This window comes from Anopheles maculipalpis, chromosome X (genome assembly GCF_943734695.1).
Source record: "Anopheles maculipalpis chromosome X, idAnoMacuDA_375_x, whole genome shotgun sequence".
NCBI classification, from domain to species: Eukaryota; Metazoa; Arthropoda; class Insecta; order Diptera; family Culicidae; genus Anopheles; species Anopheles maculipalpis.
This window is the reverse complement of record NC_064870.1, coordinates 12,091,829-12,115,446: the sequence shown is the minus strand read 5'-3', so window position 1 is coordinate 12,115,446 and position 23,618 is coordinate 12,091,829. Positions and strand designations below refer to the sequence as shown.

The following is a 23,618-nucleotide window of genomic DNA, read 5'->3' as shown; positions in this document are numbered from 1 at the left end:
GATTCGAACCCGTTGCCCGTTTCACCGTGTAATGATTCACTGCACATCCACTGCATGACCAAAACCATACATACACCCACACACGTGCACACACGCATGGACAGAAACGCGTCTACCCACTGGTACGCCTACGTTCAGAGGTATTGTTCGCAGCACCTATGCTGAATTATGAATTATGTTGTTTTCCCCTTCGCTGCACGGCACTAGTAGCCTGATTGCGAGCTTACTGTAAATCCTCAAATTACGAAGGGTTTTGTGTTGTTTGCAGCCAAAAAACTGCGACTAAAGCAAAACGGTGCGTAGCATCTCAACAACAACCACAATACAACAATAAACAACCAATGACAGCTCGCCCGCTGACAGCAGCTGTCAGTCGCTCAAGGTTGTTTTTTTTTTGTAATGACCGTTGCAAGGGTGTTTTCAAATAGCCAGGTCTTCTTTATTTACTATAATATCGCTTTTCTAATAAAACAAAATCAATAATTACATAATTAAACGCTTATCATTACGATCTAGCCTTCCTACATGAATAAAAATAACAATTAAACGCTTACGATTTTTTTTCCACACACTGCTACTAACTTCTAACACTCAGCTAAAAACTTTCTGAAACGCGATCCAATCGCTCAAACCGGCTACATTGGTCAATACGGCGGGAATACCATCTCCACACCCAATGCCCCACGAAACGAGTCCCAGCAGATAGTACCGACCGTTCCGTTCGCAGGTAAACGGACTACCGCCCGATCCTTGACACACGTCCGTCCCATTTCCACCGGCACAGATAAAGCTCGGATGAAGCGTAAACTTACGTCCCAGCGTGGCATGATTCTGCAGTCGTGTTTCGCATAGCTGTCGATTCACGATCGAAAGTTTGCTAAATTGCTGTATACTTTGCGGCCGATTACTTTTCGGAGAACCACCCCAACCGGTTACGAAGCAATTTTGGTACGTGGTGATTTCCTCCGGGGGGCTACCGAGGCACACCGGCTCAACGTTCGGCAGTGTGTCGTTAAATGGTTCACTAAAGAAGAGGAGCGCTATATCGTTGAACAGTGCGCCGGAGTAGTAGTTGGGATGAATCACAATTCGATTGACGGTCCGTTCCTGGTGTGGTAGACGTTCCTGCGTATGTCTTCGGTCCCAATCACCGGCATACACGATGAAGCGGTTCGGATGCATACGATTGCTGCAATCAAAAGATACAACATTGGTGAATGCTCTGTTCAGGAGTATGAGGGACTTGTACTGAAACTTACTTCGATACACAGTGTGCTGCTGTTACAACAACGCTTCGATTCAGGATTGCTCCTCCACAATGGTAAACAAACGATCCATTCCGTATCAGCTGATACACCGCCACCGTCCAGGGAAATTCACTAAATCCTACCGTTCCCGAAGAAACCTCACTTACACGGTCACCATCTTCATCTTGGAAGAATATTCGACTGCTTACAGAATGCTGCCTTCTGCCACATTGACTCGCCGTGCTACTGCTCCCGGTTGGGCTCGTTTTCGTAGTAGTAGAACTCACAGTCGGTTGCGAACCTTCCGTGGTCGGTTTGTCCACTGGTAATGCATTGGAAACGATCGGTTCGAATGTATCCCCCAGGCTGTGGCTTAGTAAAAGATTGGACAACTCTAGCAAAAGGTTAGGATCGTGCTCCGATTCGTTCAACAAAATTGGCTGAAATGATATAGCAGCTGGCAGTACAGGAACAGGAACCGGATCGGAATCAAAAATTAAAGTATCGACCGGTTCCAGCTTTGTCGTGGAATTGCTGGAGCTGACAATGGATGGAGTTGGTGTTGTGGATGTCGATGAATTTACTGTTTCCAGGACAATTAGCTGCGACCGACGACAGCACACACTTTCCGCACCACACAAACCATCTCTGCAGCGAGAGATGAAAAAAGAAGAAAAAAAGAGAAAGTTTAATTTGTTATATCAACACGTTTTTGGAATTTCTGCATTCGTTCCGTTTTATATCCCCGTCCCGGGCAGCCAGAAAAAAAAACATAATTTTCGAGGCATCCAGGTCTACCCGCGTACTCAAAAAATTTGAAAGCATAAAACTTTTTTTATAGGTTGTCCAATATTAAAGAAAAAATGAGCTAAATTATCCGAAAAAGTTGTAAAACGATCGAGGGGAGAGAAGGAGAAAACGGCGATTAGAATCGGTTTGGCTGCATGTGTTGCCTGATTGCCTGGAAAAGGGATTTGAATATTTTTTTTTTTTAATTTCTGAATAAGACTCGCGCTACCTTCTATTTATGAACCATGAGATATTCCTGCCGACGGTAGGAATTGACAACTGCTGTCAAACACACTCATTCTTACGTCATTCACGGCCGTACAACGGGTTTTAGCGAGGAGCGCAAAGTGCGATGTTGTATGGCGTAAGACGATGAAAATTCAGCGAAAAAAACACTGATAGTACACTTATTCTGGGCCCAACAGCATCAATCAACAGTCAATCGTTACGGTATTGTTTGATTCACGCCAGCAAGGAGCACCAAAATGGTACGTATCCGACCACACACACACACGCCGTGCAGTGCAGTGCTCATCGTCCGATCCGCGTTGCTCGCTCGGAAAGACCTTGAAATTGCGACGGGTGTGCAATTTTAGTAATAGATTTGGGTACGTTCACGCTTACATTTCAGCAACAGCTGTACGCAACCGGTAGAATAGTGCCATTTCTATTAGCCCGCACTGCCAAACAGTCAGCAGTACCATGTTCGCTGGTAAGTAAACGCGAAACGGCACAAGTTGCCATGGCAAGCAACCGGATGGCGATAAAGCCATATCTCGTTCTCGACCCACTTCCAGCGTGCCTATTCGGCCCGACGGCCCGGCTTCTTCACGCAAGTCATCGATAACATTAAGCAGGAGATGGAGAAGAACAAGGAGATGAAGGAAAATTTGAAAAAGTTCCGCGAGGAAGCGCAGAAGCTCGAACAGTCGGACGCACTGAAGGCAGCCCGGCAAAAGTTCAACACGGTCGAATCGGAAGCCTCCAAGAGTGGCGAGGTGCTGAAGGAAAATCTGGACAAAATACGCGGCCGCATGACGGAAGCGCTGGACGAAGCGGCCAAAACGGATCTGGCCCGGAAAGCCGGTCAGCTGGGCGAGGAACTAAGCAAGACGGCACGTGGTGTGGGTGAAACGTTGGCCGAAAAGGGACAGGTCATTGGGCAGTCGGGAGCGTTTCGGGGGATTAGTGAAACGGCCAAGGTGGTGCGGCAGGAGATGGACAACCAGAGCATCGAGGCACGGGTATACCGGAGTCCGGGAAAGTTGCGCAAACGGGTAGAAGTGTCGATGGCGACCGATCCGTCCCGGGTGGTAGAACCGAACGCGGATGCGACCGGTGTGGAGCTGCACAAGGACAGCAAATTCTACCAGTCGTGGGAAGATTTTAAGAACAACAATCAGTACGTGAACAAGGTGCTCACGTGGAAGATGAAGTACGACGAATCGGAAAACCCAATGATCCGGGCGTCCCGGTTGCTGACGGACAAGGTGAGCGACATTATGGGCAATATGTTTTCGAAGACGGAACTGTCGGAAACGTTGACGGAGATTTGCAAAATTGATCCGAGCTTTGATCAGAAGCAGTTCCTGCGGGACTGCGAGAACGATATTATACCGAACGTGCTGGAATCGATCGTGCGGGGTGAGCTGGAGATACTGCGGGACTGGTGCTTCGAAAGCACGTACAACATTATCGCGACACCGATCTCCCAGGCACAAAAGGCCGGCTATAGGCTCGATTCGAAGATACTGGACATTGAAAACGTTGACCTGGCGATGGGCAAGGTGATGGAGCAGGGCCCGGTACTGATAGTCACCTTCCAGACGCAACAGATTATGTGCGTACGGGACGGCAAGGGTACGGTAATCGAGGGTGATCCGGAGAAGGTTATGCGGTGCCATCATGTGTGGGTGCTGTGCCGCGATCCGAACGAGCTGGATCCGAAAGCTGCCTGGCGGTTAATGGAGATGTCGGCGAACAGTACGGAACAGTTTGTCTAGAGGCGCCCGTTTTCTCCATACGACTACCTCCCCCTCTACCCAGTCACCTTAGGTCGCGAGTGAATGTGTGCATGTGTATGTGTGAGGCGCGAACACAACAGCCCAACAATTGGAAATGCGACAGACGGTTCCTTTCTCATCTGTGATCGCATCATCGTGTGTTCGCGTTCGTGCGACATTTTTGAAATGCCTTTTTTTGGCGTGCGTGTGTGTGCGTGTAGCTTTGCGGAAATGCGACACTTAGAAACTTAAATCCAAGAATAGTGTACCGAAACGGGGCTCAAGAATGTATGTTTTGCAGTGTTTGGTGTTTGGTGGCCGCACCCACGGTGATTATCGGAAACTTTACTGCTGAACGTACCGAACCATGGATGAAGGTGACCAGTCACAATACACGCGGTGGACAGCGAACTTACGGGGAAAATAGTTTAGAGGCGATATTACATTCGCTTTCGACTTTTTAAGTTTGAAAAAAACATTTCAAATGATACCTAATTTTAGTGTTAACTATTTCGTACGAGCGGAAGACAAGCTAGGAGCGAGCGTGTGTTTATTAGGGAAAATAAAGAAGTAACGCCGAACGGATACCCGGATCATCAGAGCATTGGAGTTTGTGGCGTTGAATGATTCCTCACGAGTACATCCAGAAATCGGTCGGTCGCCACACTATCAAACCAATCGTAATCAATTCCAGCAATCAGAACATATCAACTCATCGGAGAGCGGTGCCCAGCATGGCTCAAATGTGCACTATTACCACGAAGCAACTTTTACACTGTTGCAATTCAGTGCATGGAAATATTCATCTTCTTTTGCTGATAAAATCTTTTAACTTTAAGACGAGTACAGACGTAGCTTAGCTTTGGAAGAAGTAGAGGTAACTGGCCAGTTAAGTCAAGAAATCTGCGAATGGCAGGCTAAATCTCCTGAGATTTTTCTAATCCTTCCAGTTCCTAGGCCTCGTTACTGATCATAAGACTTTAGTTTCACATATGCGAACTTTAGAGTTCGTAGACGTAGTGTAAGCGAAGAGATCTCCTGAAGGTTGTAGTATCCAAAAAAAATCCTACAATTCCTACTGATTACACTTCTAAACTTTGAAATTGAAGGTAAATTCAGTTTTAAATACACAAAATTTGAGGCCGCGGGCTGCGGGAAATTCAATTCAGAATCAAACTGTTTGATGTGGGATGTAGGACAGCAAAAAAAAATCTCAAAATTGCGAATTCAGGTGACAAACACTGATGGAATTCTGAAATTATGATTTTGAAAGCTCCCGTGACCCGCGCTCTTTAGAGTTTGCAGGCGTAGTAGTAGCCAAATCATGACAGGCCAAGATCTCCTGAGGTAGTAGTAGTAGTAAAGAAGAAAAATTCTTCCTATTCGTAAACTTCATTACTGGTATAAACTTGCAAGTTCAAGGTGAATGCGGTTGCAGATACAAGAAACTAAAGAGTTCGCAGTCGTAGTAGAAGCCATAAATGGCAGACCAAGATCTTTTGTAGTTGTAAACCCCAAAGAAAAACATGAAGACTACATTTTGGAGATCATTAATCAATAAGCAGTGCCAAAATAGCAATGTCACAATTCAAATCACAAATATAGTCAACCATTATTTGGTAAGGCAATCCAAAACGCGATGGCAGTTCTATCGAGCCAAGCGAGTCAATCAGTGCTAAGTCGCTAATACAATATTCAACATGCTGGAGGACACGTACACCCATAGACACACACGCGCCGGAAATGAATCGTGATCGATGAACACTTCGTTTCGAGGACATAGCGCGTTACTGGGACGGGGAATTTGCCATTTCGTAGAACGTCATCATTCGGTAGATGGTGTTTTACCGATCGACTCCAACTAGTAACACTGCGTACGCATTGCTGGAATTGATCGTGCAGGGAAGGAGAGATTGGTGGATGCTGCTCACCTTTTCGTTGGTTGATTGTTGCAGCGATTCAATGGTACGCAAATGCAATCCGGCGAATCGTTATCCACCAGTGAGTTTCCACCAACGCGCACCGCGTCCAGCTCCGAGTCCTTCGTAATCACGATCGCTTTAACGTCTTTCGTCTCGCGCAGTGTTTCTGCCTGCTTGAGCAGGTCGGAGTTCATCCACCAGAAGCTACCGTCCAGCTGAGCGACAACGGGTACGGCCACGATGGACAGCAGTATCAAAGGTATCGCCGAACCGAGGACGCCAAGGATTCCCCGGGCAACGTCTTTTCCAACCCGTGCCATGTTTACGGGGAGCTATTAAAATAACTAGAGTAAACTGAGACACACTCTACGTTCACGACGTCCTGATGACACAAACAGACTTACAGAGAGTTAGTGCTCTCTCTCTCTCTCACTCTCACGGCACTATCACTGGAAATGTGGTTGTTTTGTTTTTGGCACCAGATACAGATCTCGGTCACGAACTAACAACACGCTAGGCAACTTGCGCAACTGCAGCGCGAACGACGAATGCGCTCCAAGCTGACCGGTACAAACGATTTTTATTCTTCGCCCATACGTTAGCGTGTGGCCTCCAATGCGACGCACAACAGACGCTGCACGTTTCGCACAGCCGAAGAGAGCTGGAGAATCTTATGCGTCCGGTTTATGAGCGCATATGAGCATGGTGACCGATCGGCTTGTTCGGTGAACTGCTGATGCACACTTGAGGCTTCCCAAATTCTGCTCCAATTATGTGGGTGAAGGTCAATGCTTTTATGTTGGAAGCGACAGGTTACGTAACGCAATTATCACTTCGAACGCTTACTAGTTGGCAGCTAATGATCTTGGAACCATGGAACACTGCAGGACCAATTGCAGTGGTGTTTTTGCGCGACGTAATCGTGGCCGTATCGGTTCACGAAAGTTCAAGGTTGAACCACTGGCGTTCGCTGGCTGGTAGGAAAAGATGTCATCGACACCGCGACAGTCGGCGTCGTGATTTGTGTGCCCTTGGACCCAACGGTACACGGGAGCATCCGAAATCCGCACACTAATCTTTCACTTCTTCGACACTTTTTTGCGTCACTGGCGGTATTGTTATGCGCTTTCCGTTATTTTTACTACGCTTGGGTTCCCGGTAAGGGGGGGGGGGGGGGGGGCGGTGGAGAGAAAAGGCTGATGACCTCCGAGAGTGGCCGGGTGACCGGATGCGTAGGACAAGGTCGGAATCGCATAGCTGAGGATGTGTATGGCTGATGAGTCAACATCAGCCAGCGGATAGGTCCTCGACATTGGCTACATGCGTTACTTTACCGTCAGCAGCGTTACGACGGCCTCCCCCGATGGTATTGAGCATTCCATTTTCTGGGATTTTCCCAACCGATTTCCGATGTTCGCCGTTGGAACTGTTGGAGTAGGCGATTAGCAGCGCAACTTGAGCGGTACAGTTCCGTTTCTATTAGCCAAACGCAAGAAGGTAGTGAAGGTGAAGGCGTTGCTGTAATGAATTGCACATGAGTTATAGCTGACGTACAGCGGTGCTCCAGTTTATTGGCAAGGGACAAGGTCACTAGCTAGCTAGACAACACTCTAGCAGAAATCAAAATGTCCTCATGACGTAGCTTAGCAGCTGAAAGGCCTTATGAGTATATTAAGCAACTACCCAGCTAGCATTGTTGCTATGGAAGCCCAATTCTCCACAGCAGCGTTTCGGATTTGCACAGGAAAGCTTTTGTTCTGCGTTTAATGCACTGCTCTAAACACTGCACTTTTTTGCACTTTTTCCACTGGCTTTTTGCACTTCCCCCACATCCTCAGGAAATGGCCATCCATCCGTTGTGCACCTGCTTTTCTTCACAGCTTTTCTTTACCCCATCGATTCGAGTTGCGCTGAAAATCCATTGCCGTTTTCGGTGGTTCTTTCCGCTGATGCTCTTATTCTGCATTCAGGACAATATTCGGAAGTAGGCACAAGGATTTCAGTGCTGGGCTAGATGAATTGCTGAAAGTGAAAGACACACGAACCACTGTTAATCACTCGTCACCAAATAAACTGTGTTCACTTAATTTATCTGCAAATTTGAGAGATATCTTCATCCCAATCTTTAGCTGAATGTCCTCCGATGACTTCTGATTGATCTTTTCATCTGAAAAAAAATTATTTGCAGCCAGACAGACTATCCAACTACGTGGTATCAGCGATTCTAGTAATCCATGCGATGGCCGGCGTGTCCTAAACAATAATGTTAGAATACAAGTTCATCCCAGTCGCAATTAATTTCGTTAACATCACCATTCATGAACCCGGAAAGTAACGAGGCATCCAATTATGGCATTGATCTTAAAAGCGTGCTAGGGCCAAGTGCTATGAAACTGGAAAAGTCTCCTGCAGTTAGTCCGTGTATTTTTTGCGAGCCGACAGGACCAACCAAAGCGGTCTAAACCAAAATCACGTGCTGCTGCAACTTCTGCTCCTATATTACCACTTAAAAACTCGAAAACTAAGGAGAAAGGAGCATCATCTAATATAGATATTGATCTCCAAAGTACCATGGGAATGGAACAATATTCTACATGTAGTGCCAATATCTTCGAGAACGTACTAAGCCAGCCAATACTTTCCAAACCAAGATCAACGATTCAACAGCACCAAAGAAACATCCCCATGCTTCCCAACAGACACGGTTTGATTTCTCAGATGGCACGAATCAAAATGAATGTACCAATCGAAAACTGGATGCCAATTATTTATTCATTCCATGCAATCAGGAATCATTGGTCCAGTAAAAAATGAAAATGTTCAGTTCAGTCCGCCTAACACCAGGACTGAATTGGAAGATTTGGACAGCTGACTGGGAATGGATAGTGATTTTCGTGGGCAATGATTTGATCACATCTTACGAATTGCAAACGATTCTCCGATAACATTACATGCTGCATCATGCCATAGATGTAATATTTTCCAAAAACGCTATTTAATGCTTGCAGCTGGACAGGAAGATATAGATCCGGCTCAAAAAATTACTATAAAAAACCTCCCAAATTTACTTGGCATCTTTAAGCAATCAGGTGGTTTTGGTGATATTGAGGCGCTGAAATGTTATTTCTTCAACAAAATGAAGTCTGCTAAACATCGTATCAAATCAAAGGGTCAACGTCAATTGGCAAAAATACTCAGAAGTTCTTCTTCTTCTTCTTCTTGGCCTGCTCAAGATTGAGCACGTCGTGTCGACATGGCCAGGTCTCCAATCAGTTTCCAGGAAACTCGGACTAAGGTTGCATCCGATCTCCAGCCAACGGGATGGAGCTCTACGTCTCGTGCCGCTTCTCTACGTCTCGTGCCGCTTCTCTACGTCTCGTGCCGAACGGGTCGCTGACGAGCACCTTCTTGGTGGGGCATGATTCCGGCATCCTCATCACGTGCCCCAGCCAACGTATCCTTCCGACAGCTCAGCTAGCTCGTGGTTCATTCTCCTTCGCCACACGCCCTGCTCGCACACACCGCCAAAGATAGTCCTTAGCCGTTCGAAAATGGCGAGTGCATTGACGTCCTCCGTCAGCATAGTCCAGGACTCGTACCCGTAGAGGACTACCAGACGTATCAAGGTACGGTAAATCGTGCATTTCGTGTGTTGTTGGAGTCTTCTGGATCGCAGGAGTTTGTGGAGTCCGTTATAGGCACGATTCCCTCTGATACTCTGCTTCCGAGTCGGGCTCTATCACGGTCAGAGCCTCCGGCAAGCAGGTATTTTGTCTTCGTCGCATTGATGCTCAATCCAATTCTATTGGCCTCGCGTTTCAGTTTGTTCACGTTTTTTCTGTTGTCAGTGTATGTAGCAATACCGCACTGATACGGGTATGGTCCGACACCTCTTGAAGGTTAATATAGGATCTCCATACCCTACTCCGACTCAATACGTCCACGGCGTACAGAATGGTAACATATCTCTCCAAATATCTGAGCTTGGTTACACGGGGAAACCCAACCCCTTGGGAGGAAGGGTTATATGGCTAAATTGAGCGGGAGGGGGGGGGGAGGGGGTAACTAGCGTCTGTTCCCCATGCTAGAGGCGGCTGGTTGTCCTTCTGTCCTGGCATCCTACGGAACTTTAATCAGCAAGGATGCGTAGGCCCTCCGACGAGACAGGGGGTTGGGGGAGAGGCCTTGCAAGCCACCTCCAATACAATTGCAACGAAAGGGAACCATTCGTAGTGCTAAGGGGTCCGAATTTTTAACCTCCTCAATCACATGGATTAGGTTATGAACATTGCTGCTCACATATCGTTCCAGCATCTGGCCTGCGACAAGCCAATTCCCGTTCTTCTTCGAATTTGGCGATAGACGATAGAAGCTTTTCAATGATTTTATTATACTTACCTTTTGGATCGATAGTATTTCACTATGTAATCGTTTATTTCACTATACACAATCTATTTCCACAAATTTCTTGAATAAATATCCTGAAAACTACCAGGAGCTTAGCAAAATCGACACAAGTATCGAAACAAACCAAAAAGCCATGGTAAATAAAATAACATACATTGATTTTCCAAGTACAACGCTTGAAAAGCTCATCTGTAATAACGACTAAAGGCCTGATTGTGGAACCCAAACGTCTTCTCAAACGTCACATAATTGTCGCTTTGGTATTATGACTTTCCGTTTGTCTATCCGTTTGGCTAAATCAGATGTTTAAAAGTCGATGACAGATGTTTGTCGAACGGAATGTCGAAAATTTGCATTGCCTGAGCCAAACGGAAACGCGCGTTAGAACGAAAGTTTTCCGTCAGTCAAGTGCAGCGGAAAGCATAGTTTTCATTCATAAAAAAACCATTTTAAAGCGTAAATCGATAGAAAAGTGTATATATTTTACGTGGATATGTTATGACAATCATTTTGAAGTCGTTTTAGTGATTTTATTTGATGGTTTGCAGGAATTATTCTGAAGCAAGAACCACGAGAGTCGACCACGAAAAAATTTTTATTTTATTTTTTTTTAAATTTTTATACCAAAATGATTCATTATTTAATGATTTCAGTCAAAATTAGCATTTAATTTAATTCGAATGAAATCATCTGTGAATAAATGAACTGAGCAACCTGTGCATGTATCAATGTATGCAAAACGCCGACTCTAACGGTTGACCATAATACAAATTTACTTTCCGTTTGGTTTGAGTCTTTCCGTCGGAAAGTTTTCCGTTTGGGTTTTGACAATCAGGCCTTAAGTCCCAGAAAAGCGAGAGCGAAGACAGGCAGTGCAATGTTAGAAAGGGATGGGCTATGAAACAACCAACGACGATAGCAACGACATCCAAGCTTGTGGAGTCGAGTCGAGACATAGGAAAATATATGACCATATGGTTACATAGATAAGACGAAATGGAAAAGGAATGAATAGTACTTGGTCCTGAATCTCGGTTGCCAAAAATATCCAAGGTTTGCGGATATCAATTCCATAGTGGAGATACCTTCAGCTGAGTTACATTAGAATTCTGGATACAGGACATTGGGAGGTCATTCATACTACTGTGCCCGAAACCTAAAGTTACTGCGTTTTTGTTTTTTTTTATTAGGCCAAATGAATGTCATCACCTTGGAAGTAATCCCTTTCCGATGCAATACACTTCTTCCACCTCTTCTCTCACTCCTCGAAGCAGGTGGAAAACGCGGATGCTGCAATGTCTTTTAGTGCCGCCGTCGCTGCGGCTTCTATCTCCTCGATTATTGTCAAAACGGTGTCCCCGAAATGGCCGTTTTAGTTTGTTGAACAGCTATAAGTCGGCTGGTGTAAAATCTGTCGAATACGACGGTTGCGGAACAATATGGGTGCCAGTTGTTGCGAAAAACTCGTTCATAAACTGATAAGGACTGATTAACCAACTACTTACTACGTGGTATCGGCAAGTCTAGGAAGCCATTCGATGACCGGTGTGACTTAGTTCGTCGTTAAGCCAACAAGATACATATATTCTTGAACAGTGTCGATAGTATCAGTGAAACCAGATTTAGAGTCATCATTATTGGGTCGATTATTGGAAGAGAAGGCTTCAAGCTTTCATATCTTAATATCTCAAGAACTTCCATCATATTCAGCTTTATGTCCACATTCATACCCTGGTTTGTAACTTAAGAGTATAGCGCGAATATAATTTTTAAGGACACATGGATCTATCTACAGAAAAATTCAATCAAGGTAGCCAGTTTCGACAGGTATGGCATCACTTGAGGCGTGTAGAGTCAAAGAAAAAGGGCACACTTTTCACATCATTACCACAAGAAACAGAAGATGACGTGAAAAATAATCTACCCCAACTCCATAAGAAACCCTCTCCTGCCACAGAATTAAGAATACAATCGAGAATGTTGGATGTAACGTGCCTTGCATGCATTTCATTGTACAAAAGCTTGCACGCAAAACTGCACTCAATGTTGTTGCAGTTTTGTATGCAAGCGCACAAAATAGAAAGAGACCGAGAAAGGAAGAATGTCGCGCTAAATAAAGAACGTGTGTATGGTAGAATGGGATACCAAGCAGCACATCTATTGCGTTCAGTATTTTCCTAAAGCATATCTACACAAATACGGTTCTATAGAGAGAGGAAAAAAACATAATATAGATCCTCCTAGAGTTTCGTGTTGAGGTTTTTTGAAGATTTCTCAGGATTTCTAGATGTTTTTGGTTGCGTCCCCACATTGTTGATGGATAAATCCTCAATTTTCCCGAAGTCTGATTAATCCGACTCCGAAACATTCCGGACTTTAGTTCGGAGTAATCCGGAGTTTGCTCCGGAGTAATCTGAAGTTAAATTCGTATTGATGCGGAGTAATCTCCGATATTAACTCCGGATTCAACTCCAGAGCGCACTGCGGTATCAATTGCAGGTTACTTAGGAATGAATTCCGTAGTAAATCAGCAGTTAACTTCGGAGTAACCCGGAGTCGAATTCGGAGTTAATATCGGAGATTATTCCGCATCACTCCGGTTTAATCAGGACTTCGGAGCAAACTCCGGATTACTCAGGAGTAAACTTCGGAATGTGCTTCGGATTTTATGTTCTGAGCGTACTCCCGTTTTTACACGTAGGATTAATCCACTCCGGACTTCCCATCACTACTTCTCATTGCTAAAACACGCAGGACACCTGTACTTGAAGTCATAGAAGCCATAGAAATTGAACCTTCGTCGTTAGTTACAACATATTACTAGAAATCATGGTCATACTGTCAATTCCCTAATGTGTTAGTGAGTACAAGAGTCGCTAGGCCATTATTAGTTGAACTTGAACTTGAAGCCTTTCACACGATAGGGCTAGAGTTCAAATCCTATCCAATCCGCTCCCTCCCTTAGTTTGAACTGACTATCCAACTACGTGGTCTAGTAAATTAAAAAGTCTAGTAAAAGCCATTAGATGATTCGTCATGGCCTAGAAGGTCGTTAAGCAGAATTCTAGAAATTACTGCGTAGAAGAAAGCTAAAGTTTCTTTTCGCTGTAAATCTTACAACAAATAGTTTTTGAGTATAAATTATATTTAAATTTTATTTTATGCTGGGTGCCGTATTCTCGTTGAGTTTTATTTTTTAAATTCCTAACTAATTTAAACGATTTATGAAAAAATACGCTTAAAACAACACTTTGAAATTTCAGTCTTCAGAAGGAAAACACAACTTATAAATACAATTCTAAAATTAATAGACACAAGTTCCATGACAAAATCTCTCTTCCCAACTTTAATACCTTTTCCCCTGCCTGTTCGAGACAACAGTGAAACTGATCACCCCTCAGCGGTTCGGCATGCGTGCCCTGCTCATAAGAGTCGCCAGCCGCTTCGGGTACCACCGATTGCCAGAAAGCCCGTGCTCGTCGGATCGGTTCGTACGGCCAGACCGGCAGTCAAACCCACGAGAACAGTCAAACCGAACGGATCGAAATTGCCGTGCGCCGCGAGCGGCCAAAACGCGGATGTGTAAAACGCAATCGACAAACCGAGCGCTGCGAACGAAGGGAGAGTGTAATGGGGTTTTTGGTTGGTTCGCTGTCTTAACCACCAGAGCCAGATAGCGAATTTATAAAGTGTGCGTTTGTGTGTTTATGTAATTTTTTTTCTTCTACCCCGTCGCTTTTTTTTTTTTTTGGGCGGTGCATCCAAGCGAACTTCAAGATTTGATTTGGTTAAGTTAGGGTAGTATGCGGTGGTGTGTTGATGTGTGGTGAAGTGTTTAGGGATGATTCGTGTATGGTGATTACTCTCAAATTCTCGTTGTAACGAACCCTTTTCTTGGCTGTATCTGGAGTGTTGGTGTGCCAGCGGGCGACGTAAGTGTGTATGTGTGGAAGATGGGGGATAGTGGGGGACTTTAGTGATAAAGTAATACAAGAGAAAGTTCTTACAAGAAACATAGGACGCGTTACTCACCAATCAACCAAAGATCTCATCTTGATCGTAGAGGGTGGCCATTGTTTTTGTTATTGTGAGAAATTTTCTTGCTCACTCTATCTCACTTTGGTAACGGATATACGCACCCGTAAAGTCTTGAGAGCACGGCAAGCAGTTAACTAAGTTGAGCTGGTAAGCGTGTGCGAGCAATAAGATGATCTGGAGGATCTTACACACCGTCCATCAAGAACAGATCAACGCAACATATATATATACACACAGACTTCTGCCGAAGCAAACGTCCATCCATCAAGCCTTCCATCAAGACACCGTGAATCTGCGTCCCTGTTTCGCTTGGTTTCGTTAACTTCGCTGTGGGTTCCTCGGCTATAGCTATAGGATCAGTTTGGCTGGGCGTGGGTGTTTCCCTGAGCTCGACCAAGATCGACAAGCTTTCATTTTTTCTTGCGCATCAGTGTATGTGTGGCCGGGGATCAACAAACCAGACAACAAGCCTGAATAATGCTGACAAGCCAAATAGAGAAGAGATGAAAACAAAACACACGCGGTACGCGAGGGCGCGAGCGCGCACACGTGCGCCAGTCCTCCATTACCGCAAGGGAAACATATGGGAAAGCGTACGGGAAGTTAACAAAAGCAAAATGGCCCGCATTACGCCCACGCCGTGGAAAGGAAAACAAACTTGCTGGAAAGCCACGGCGGAGGAAAGCAATGGTCGCTTCCGGTTGTGCGGCACTTGCCATTGTGTGGGGCCGCCATTCGGAAGGGTTCGAAGCCCCCGGAAGTTGCCGCCCGCATAAGCGACGAAAAGCGGGAGGGTAAGAACGGGGGACGCGAATAAGGAAGGGAAGGACAGAAGAAAAAAAGATCAATTACGAAGCCTTTACCCCAAACCGTTGTTTGGCTGTGAAGGGCTTTTTAGTGGGACTAATCTGGCTTCCCGAAGAGATCATCTTTTGGGCGGTCGATTCGTTTGTTCTCGTCTTTTTTTTTTCCTTATTACACCGAGGAAACGTCCTTTTAGGGCCGCTGAAAATTCGAAATCTTATTGACGATAGACGGTATATCTCGCATACTCACACGCACACACATATGCGCGAACACACCCTACCTAAAGGGCTCTGACGGAAGGTGTTGTTTTATGTTGGTGAAATTTTTTATTCCGCACACGCCCATGTCGTTAAAAAGACGCCCACGGACTGAGGAGAAAGTGGAGGAAGAAGAGGGCAACGCAAGAGGGGGAGGAGCAGGGGGAAGGGAAGCCACTTTTGGCACAGCCGGAAGTCGGTCAGAAGGGCAGCACGCGCGCACCCCCACCCGAACGCGTGCCACAAGAGCTTCGGGCGTATGGCGTGTGTCGCGTGTCACTCACATCAAAACCACTCCAAAGGGAAAGGAGTCGTCGGGCAGAGGAAAGGTGAAAGGAAGTAACAAAGTAGCGTTTTATAAGGATCCGAAAAAAGGCAACAGAAAACTTGAGCACGATCAAACAAACTCCAAAATAAAGAACAAAAAAACGCACACTCAGCAGATTGGTTCGATGTGCTCACGCGACGTCTATAAAGAGTGTCGTCGTCAAGAATATAGGTCAGGAAGTGGGCCTACTATACTGGATCAGGTATTTTCTTGCTGAAAGAAGAGCGGGAAGGCAAGGTGAAGAAAATGACCTGATATACTGACTTGTTTGACTCCTATTTACCTCAAGAGCGTACTTTCCAGCAAATGGAAGTATTTGTTGAAAGTATTCAAGGACTCTCTGTAAACAAACGTATTTTAACTCGAGAGGATAAATCCAATGCATCCGCAGCAAACAATTTACAGATCTCTGAGCGTAGGCTCAAGAGATCGTAATAGTCGAACGGCATTCAATAGCCGAGGACCGCTTGTGTGAAGGCCGGCACCCATAAGGTATGGTTTCGATTGAACTTCACAGCAGTCACAGTAATCTTTTTACTGTGTTTTCCTGTGCACTGTGAAGGAGAGGAATTGCCTGTTGAACGCTTGCTTAAATGTTCTGCAAAACACCGTATCAGGCTGTTCGGATTTCCGGATGGAGCTCTAAAGAACGCCTCCGGGACATGAATTCTGTCTCAAAAACTCCCACATTTATAGGATTACAATGGAGGATCCTGATGATCTCACCGTTGTGTGGCGCATTAGACTTGTCAAGCTCAGGTGAGCTAGTTTTACGAATGGAGGCATGGTAGGACCAAACTGAGTTGGCGTGATTGCGTTGATGCATTGCCCAGATAAACTTTGACGGTCGTCCACTACTAACTAACCCTGTTTCAGTGATTCTGGTTAATTGCAGTCACAGATAGTGTCATCCGCATCAATAATGCATTACATCATCATCCCCGCTTATTAATCTCTCCCCGCTTTGTTATGATTCCGGTGAATCCACAAAATCCTGCACTCTCAGATTCGCTCGAAATTCGCCTTTGCGAGGTAAATGTAAACAAAATTAATGCAAACGAGCGATGGCAGTAAAAGAAAACCTTAGTTACGAACGGTGTGTCAAACAAATGTGCCTGCAATTTTATTTCACACCCGGCCGGCGTAATTGGCGGCGTCTGGTTTCCCAGCATCAGAATCCTCTCGGCACAGGTCACAGGTTTAGAGAGGGCAGGAATGAAAGCACCACAACCACTGCTGCAATAGAAGTCAATTTATCGGTTTGCATGCCGTATGTTCGCAAGCTGCAAGGCCCCGTTGTGCATTGACGTCATTCGTCAGGGCGAAGTCTTCGCTTACCGGGGCAAACCGGACGCTATGTGGAAGTGTAGTTGAGCAAGACGATGTAAGACGAGCAATAAAATCTGTTTCCTATTATCGCCCAACAACGCCCACCCCCCCGAGGGTGGTCCGCTCTCCTGTGCGAAATCTACCAGCAGGCAACTTTCTGGCAAGAGTCCTTGCCATTTTTGTTCGAACATAAAACTTTAACGACTTTTGTATGTTTTGTTTTTCGATTTTTGGCTGTAACTGCCTACTCTGTCGCCTTTTACCTGCATATGCCAGGGGGGGGTGGGGGGGGTGGGGAGGTTTGTGCTGGGTTGGCTGACACAACAAACGATACTCATATCCGGCCGGTTGACCCTTGGACTTTCCACCAAGCGTTTGCGAAGGCGAATGCATCGGTGCAGCTTGCCTGCTTTGCATAAAACCAAAATAAAAGCAAACATTACCAAGCGAATGGTGCGATAAACTAGCCAGGTAATGAGACTTTTAGCGTGGAATGATTGGATCCGTTGCGGCATGTTTTAGTATTGTTGAACGGGGAAAAACTCACAAAGTACAACAAAATAGTACAACCTCTTCCATGGTTTTGAAAACCTTGAAGCGAGGGAGGTTTTTGGGGGCACATTTTGTGGCGCAAACTTTGACCAACCAACCAGGGGAATACATTAGCTGTCAGTCACCTGTATTTTTAGCAGGAAGTCGTGAGGAACAGCTGTCACGATTCTCTACCCATCATTTCTAGGTCTGCTCCATGCGGACAAGGGTACTCCTCCTCCTAACTCCTAACTTTGTAAAACGGTTAAAAATAAGGTTGGGATGCAGATACCTAGATTTAGATTTAAGTTTTTGTTGTTGTTTTAAAACATCATCAATCAACTAATCAGGATATTGACTTTGATTCTCTTTGTGACATTGAGAAGCTATTTTCTAATACAAGTGATCTGTGCAAGGATTCTGATTCTAAGATAACTTGATGCTGGTGGAGGACTTATGCAATTGTACATCACAGTATTAGACAACTTATAAGTTCACAGTTCACTGTTCATGTGATCACTTCCTCTGTAGTATCTTTCTTTTCTTCTTGGCATAAAGACCTACTAGGTCAGGCCTGCCATTGAATGGCTAACAAGACCACGTAGTACCAAGTAGTTGGATAGTTAGTCCTTCTTACTATGGGAGAATGGTTCGGATGGAATTTGAACTCCGGTCCTGCCGTGTTAAGACCGGCGCTAATATCGCCTCTATCACCAAGCCCTCTATAGTGCGAATGAGTCTATGTAGAGTGTATAAACGCTTCTCCTATTTCCACTAATCTTACCAATCGCTGCACATCCTTGTCTTACTTACACTCAGTCAATTGAGAATGGAAGTCCCTAACAAGTCTTCGAGCTAGTGTACAAATGCAGGAAAGCCGAATAAGACAGCACCCCAAGTGCGTTAGACCATGTTGCATTTTAATTAAACAACCCCCGCCCTACTTCCCCTCAGCCAACTGCCTTCCTCACCAACAACGAGCTTGAAGCTCGAGGTTAAGTTAGAAGTTGACCCGCGGAAACTATCAAACTCGACAAAAGAGTTGAAGAATTTGTTGGGGAGCTTAGGGTTTAGACCACCGTCAGCCTTTGGAGGGGATGGGTGGCTAACATTTAATATTCTTTTGCACGCCCTTTGCCTTTCTCCTCCTTCTGTACCCTCTCGCACGACACTCGCCATCTTGATTGGAACGTGCGGTGATCGAATGGCGCGTTGTGATCGCGCACCGGAAGTGAACACTGTGCAGCTGCCACTTTTGGAGTATGGAGTTGTTAGGGCGATTGGGAAGCAGGACGGGGAGTTGAGGCCATTCATTCAAGAAACACATACACACACACACAACACTTTACTACCGCTATTCTCCGTGTAGGGATTTTTGAGCTTGATGAATGAATTTCTTGAACCACCGGTTACGCGTATGTTCCCAAACATAGTGTGTGTGTGAGAGAAAGACAGATAGAGAGGCCTCCCATATCTTTACACTACTTCCGGTGTGCGCCATCTTTGACACTTTGCGTTCTTCTTCTTTTTTTATATTATAGATCACACATAAAGACACAGTATGACACACGTGCCCGAGTTACGCGGCACGCCACAGATTGGTCGCCGGCGAAGTCATCAGCGTACGTGTCGGGGCATCATCCCAACCACCACGCTCGTACTGCTCGCCATCCTGCTGCAGCTGATGGAACTGGGCGATGGACCGGGTGGGGGGCGCGCCGGCCCAATGCTCGTCGGTGCGGCATGCGAATCGCGCAAAAGCTGGTGGGACCCAACGATAGGCGAGTGTGCACCGTGCCATATCTGTGCGGACCATCAGGTGGTGCTGCGACCGTGCCAGGACTATATGAACACGGTTTGCGGCACGATGAAGGACCTGACGGCGTCCGATCATCGGCCGTATCCACACCTGCCGGAGGGCAATGGGAATGGGATTGGAACGGTTGGCCGTACCCGCGATCATCACTGGAAGGAGGTAAGTGGGCGTGTGGGGTTGCTGGGCGAGTCCTGCTGGGCGATTTTGTTGACCGTCTCGGTCGGTGTATTTGGTTTTGCAGGAGCGCCGGAAAGAGGGCGACGGTGTGCAGGGATATCGACGTGTAGTACCGGCGACCACCACCGAGGAGATCCTGTGGGATTGGCAGGTAGCGTCGCTACTGCTTGCCATCATCGGGTGTCTACTGTTCCTGCTGGCAGCGGCCTGTGTTGCACTCAACCAGAGCCGTCAATGGCGTCGCATCGAGAAACACTTTGACGCTGGTATGTAAAACTCTTGCAAAACGTAAAACCCAACAACGAAGCTTCTTGGAGCTATCCGGTTCATCCAGATGTGAAGTAAACAAACCTGAACGCTGTTGCTCACATACCGAGCTGTCAATATGCGTTTCAAAATGAGTCATTGCATAGCTTAGGGCTCACGATTTCGCTAGCCACAAAGATGTCCGGACATCCACAACTACCCCAGTTAGTTGTGTTAGCAAACGCATCTTTGCATCTTTTTTTTTCTCTCTCTCGCGCGCCTCACAAGGACCGGATGCGCAGGTCAATATTTAAAACAAAAACACACCACACGAACGCTGCAATGATGGCGCAGTTAAGTTGCCACCGATGCGCCTCCGGAACCAGCATTTCGTGAGGGGGTTTTCGATTTTTAATTTTAGCTCAAAACATCGGCAAAAACCATGAACAACGCGAGAGAGAGTTGTTGGCCTCCGGTGTTCTGGCCGGCCGACATCGCAAGTCGTTGGAAAGTTACACACAGAAGCAAAAAAAAAAAAGAACGCAACCAGTTTGATGTTTTTGGAATGGTTGTTCGAGTGATGTAGTTTGATCGCCCTCACCCATCTCACATAACCAAGACACTTCCGCTTAGTCGTCCATCGAAATGAGGTCGATTTTATGCTTCCTTTTCGCGTTGCGTTTCGAGTGTCGTTTGTTTCCGGTTTTTTTTTCTTCTTTGCGACCTGCGGTTCCGGCATATGGTCGCAGCTGGGATAAAAATCCCAGGTTAAAAATAATATAAATACCCCGGGAGCGCGGTGACGCTTCCGGTAACGCATTACTGATGCAGCGTCTTTACAACTTCTTCCCTAATGGTGTCGCACCCGGTTTGCGGAATTGGCTTTTTATTTCTGTTTAAATTTATTTCGCAGATATGGAAGCATTATCGGCACAGCTCGTAAACCATCTGGCCAGCATGCAGCATCTCGAGAGTGGACCGATCCTGCTGGAAAACTTTGACCACGGTCGGCTACGTACCACCGGCCATCATCCGATCGAGGTCCGCTGCGTCTATCTCGACCAGCTGCTCGGTAAGTAGCAACGCGCGTACGCGCACAACACAGTGGTTCCCAGTTCCAGCTCGTTACGGCCAAAACGGGCTACCGCGAAAACAGAGGAAGCGAAAGCTAAATATAGATCACTTCCTCTCGCATTCGGAGCGCGATGGTGCAATGACTCACAGATGGAGCGATTCGTTATTTGCAGTTTTTTTTGTTATGTTTCGATCCCTTCGGAGGTCAAATACGGAGGTTTTGTTTATGGTGCGATTCGGAACAAACTCCCGTACCCCTGTAACATGTACCCTCTTCGCTGTGACCCTCAACATTCACCCAAGGAACTCTCACTCTCTCTCCATCTTTTCAAACCAAATCCCTTGCTTGCCTCGGTAATGTGAAGTGTGCTGCGGGTTGCATACTTTCGTTCACCTTTTGCTCCATCTCTGACTGCGGATCCCGCAATGCGGTCATTTCCATTTTCGGGGTCGCATTAGATTTCCCCGGACGGTTTGTTTGTTTGTCGTGCCCGTTTGCGGTTTGTGCGGCGTATTGTGTGCTCATATTTGTTCGTGTGCACGCGCGCTAGGGGTTAAAAATAAAGCAACACCAAGCACCTTCTAGCCAACTTACTGGAGCACGGAAGCAGAAGGGATTTTCTCTTTTTTTGGGTCGAGTTAAAATATGTACATATCTTTTTCTTGGGATCCGCAAGAAGTTGGTAGTTTTGCTTACGAGGTGTTGATTTCCCACCCATGCAATTGCCAAATGCTCGCTTCCGAGGAAGATTGTCCGGGGTGGGAGGATTGTGCGCACGTGCATATTTCTTGGAACGTTCGCGAAGCGGTTTCGACATGCTTTTCGGCAAACGGTGCGGTGGATGAATTGTTCATATGCACTAATGTTGTTAGTATTAGGAACCTGGGGAAACGGGGCGACGGTTGAAAACGAAGGGTTTGGGCCGTTGTTTGATATAAATATTGCTTACAGATGTATGCAATTGCTCTGGACTGCTTGCACTCCATTTGCCAGCAGATCGCACTTTTGGATCGGAGTGGTCCTCGTAATTCTCGAAGTACACCGATCATTCCCGACCACCACGCTGACGTTTATGGGTTCTCCACCACCCAACCCATCCACCAGCGAGCGTATCTTCACATCTGCATCTTTCTATATTTGTGTATGTGTGTTTTTGTTTTTTTTTCTTCCCTGTTTCCTGCCATTTAGATGAGAAATGTGCGCAAAAGGCGCACAGCGTCCAACCGACGACCGGCAATCTATACATCGAGGAGTCGATTGATACACCCCGCATTCAGTCACCGATCCCGTCATCGCGGTCGCCTCCACCACCACCCATAAGCTCCCCACCGATCTCCCTGGTCCGGCACTACTGAGGTTGGAGCAGCCGGGAACGGACTGGTAGTGGTCCGGATGTTGACAGTACCGGATGGAAGTAACAAATCGAGCGGACTCTTATAACTATTAAACCCGTACGTGGAGCAGGAGGAGAAGGGGAGGAGAGGGGAGGGGGAGTTATTGACAGATAGATGAACATACGAATGCGAAACAGCAGTCAACACGCGGGCAGTACCAACACGTGTTGGTGTGTCGCTGCTGTGCATGCCTTAACAATTATTTAAAAACTGTACAAAACAAAAACCTACAGGAAGCGCAAAACGTATGCGTTCCTTCCCAATTTAGCTGTCGATTTTGTCGAATCTTGACGTACGTGTAAGAGGACTAGTGACAGGCGAAAGGATTAGGAAGCTACCCCATAATGGGAACCTAGGGAAAGAGAATCAGTAAGATATGTTTAAGGGGAGCAAAACGATGTGCCTTTAAGTGTTAGTATATGTATTATGTATATAAAATAACTCTATACCCCAGACGCACACCGCTTCCACCATACGAGTAGCTCCTGTGGCGTACTGCATGTGCCTGTCGAAACGATTGGAAGATACTGGGATGCGCTAATTGTTGTACGATGTAATTCGATGTATTCATTTGCTTTGATAGTAAGGGTTCAACCATAAACCTACAGCACATATACCTTCATACAAACAGTAACGTAGTGTAATAGTGGATCTTACAGCTATGCCCTTAGGCGAGTTGTCCCTAAACTAAAGCACAATAATAGTATGGTCACGTACGTAACCGCGTCCTTTCTTTCTAATGCTTAACATCCCGAAATGCTTATCAAGACTCGCGTATCAGTGAGCATCTGAAGAAGGGTGGGCAGCCATATTGTTCCGTGGGCACTGTGTACTTCAACCACTCTCTCTCTCTCTCTCTCTCTCTCTCTCTCTCTCTCTCTCTCTCTTTCTCGCTCTATCGCTCATCTTTATCATTTGCACAATGTAAATCACGCATCCACACACACACGCGCGCGCGTCCACACAAAAAAAGACTTCTTAAACGCATCGGAATGTGACAACCGTACCCATCCAGTGACAGTAGCATTAGGTAAGCAATAGTCGCGAACGGTCGGAGTTTAATCTAGATTTGGTCATGGTTTGCGCATCGACTGAATCGTGCTGCTTGTTTTCGGAACGGTCTCTCCACGGCCGACGCGTTGCAGTTTTGCCATCTGAGGTTGCCATCTGCCAGAGCGAAGTCCGCCACCCCCAAAATTGGACCAACGGGTCTCGTCAATGTACGCTGTCCGCCTGCTGTCCGCCGGCCACG

General features: G+C 46.2%; 6 protein-coding genes across 6 annotated transcripts in view; 4 read left to right on the top strand and 2 right to left on the bottom strand.

The window, feature by feature from the left end:
* Nucleotides 1–23,618, bottom strand: part of LOC126559830 (DNA damage-regulated autophagy modulator protein 1) — a 399,963-nt gene that overhangs the window by 31,096 nt on the left and 345,249 nt on the right. The gene's annotated exons all lie outside the window — the stretch shown is intronic.
* LOC126560583 (uncharacterized) overlaps nt 1–23,618 on the top strand; it is a 499,122-nt gene that overhangs the window by 241,890 nt on the left and 233,614 nt on the right. The gene's annotated exons all lie outside the window — the stretch shown is intronic.
* Nucleotides 1–23,618, top strand: part of LOC126560131 (BTB/POZ domain-containing protein KCTD8) — a 346,716-nt gene that overhangs the window by 92,160 nt on the left and 230,938 nt on the right. The window lies entirely within an intron of this gene.
* On the bottom strand, nt 592–6,281 carry LOC126563492 (phenoloxidase-activating factor 2-like). Its single transcript, XM_050220139.1, has 3 exons — nt 5,971–6,281; nt 1,260–1,895; nt 592–1,189 (listed from the first exon to the last, which is right to left on the bottom strand). The coding sequence occupies exons 1-3, from the start codon at nt 6,279–6,281 to the stop codon at nt 592–594; spliced, it is 1,545 nt and encodes a 514-aa protein (XP_050076096.1).
* Nucleotides 2,341–4,040, top strand: LOC126562292 (mitochondrial import inner membrane translocase subunit TIM44). Its single transcript, XM_050218755.1, has 3 exons — nt 2,341–2,524; nt 2,668–2,748; nt 2,834–4,040. The coding sequence occupies exons 1-3, from the start codon at nt 2,522–2,524 to the stop codon at nt 4,037–4,039; spliced, it is 1,290 nt and encodes a 429-aa protein (XP_050074712.1). The 5' UTR covers nt 2,341–2,521; the 3' UTR covers nt 4,040.
* LOC126559339 (tumor necrosis factor receptor superfamily member wengen) lies at nt 19,220–22,327 on the top strand. Its single transcript, XM_050215488.1, has 4 exons — nt 19,220–19,633; nt 19,716–19,917; nt 20,811–20,969; nt 22,161–22,327. The coding sequence occupies exons 1-4, from the start codon at nt 19,220–19,222 to the stop codon at nt 22,325–22,327; spliced, it is 942 nt and encodes a 313-aa protein (XP_050071445.1).

Excerpts from the sequence above, each read along its gene's own strand:
- LOC126562292 (XM_050218755.1), top strand. Across the intron at positions 2,749-2,833 it reads CAGCAGTACCATGTTCGCTG|CGTGCCTATTCGGCCCGACG; the intron begins GTAAGTAAACGC and ends ACCCACTTCCAG.
- LOC126563492 (XM_050220139.1), bottom strand. The coding sequence starts at position 6,281 with ATGGCACGGGTTGGAAAAGACGTTGCCCGGGGAATCCTTGGCGTCCTC. Across the intron at positions 1,896-5,970 it reads AACAATCAACCAACGAAAAG|AGATGGTTTGTGTGGTGCGG; the intron begins GTGAGCAGCATC and ends CTCTCGCTGCAG. Across the intron at positions 1,190-1,259 it reads GCAGCACACTGTGTATCGAA|CAATCGTATGCATCCGAACC; the intron begins GTAAGTTTCAGT and ends TTTTGATTGCAG.
- LOC126559339 (XM_050215488.1), top strand. The coding sequence starts at position 19,220 with ATGACACACGTGCCCGAGTTACGCGGCACGCCACAGATTGGTCGCCGG. Across the intron at positions 19,634-19,715 it reads GCGATCATCACTGGAAGGAG|GAGCGCCGGAAAGAGGGCGA; the intron begins GTAAGTGGGCGT and ends TTGGTTTTGCAG. Across the intron at positions 19,918-20,810 it reads CGAGAAACACTTTGACGCTG|ATATGGAAGCATTATCGGCA; the intron begins GTATGTAAAACT and ends TTTATTTCGCAG.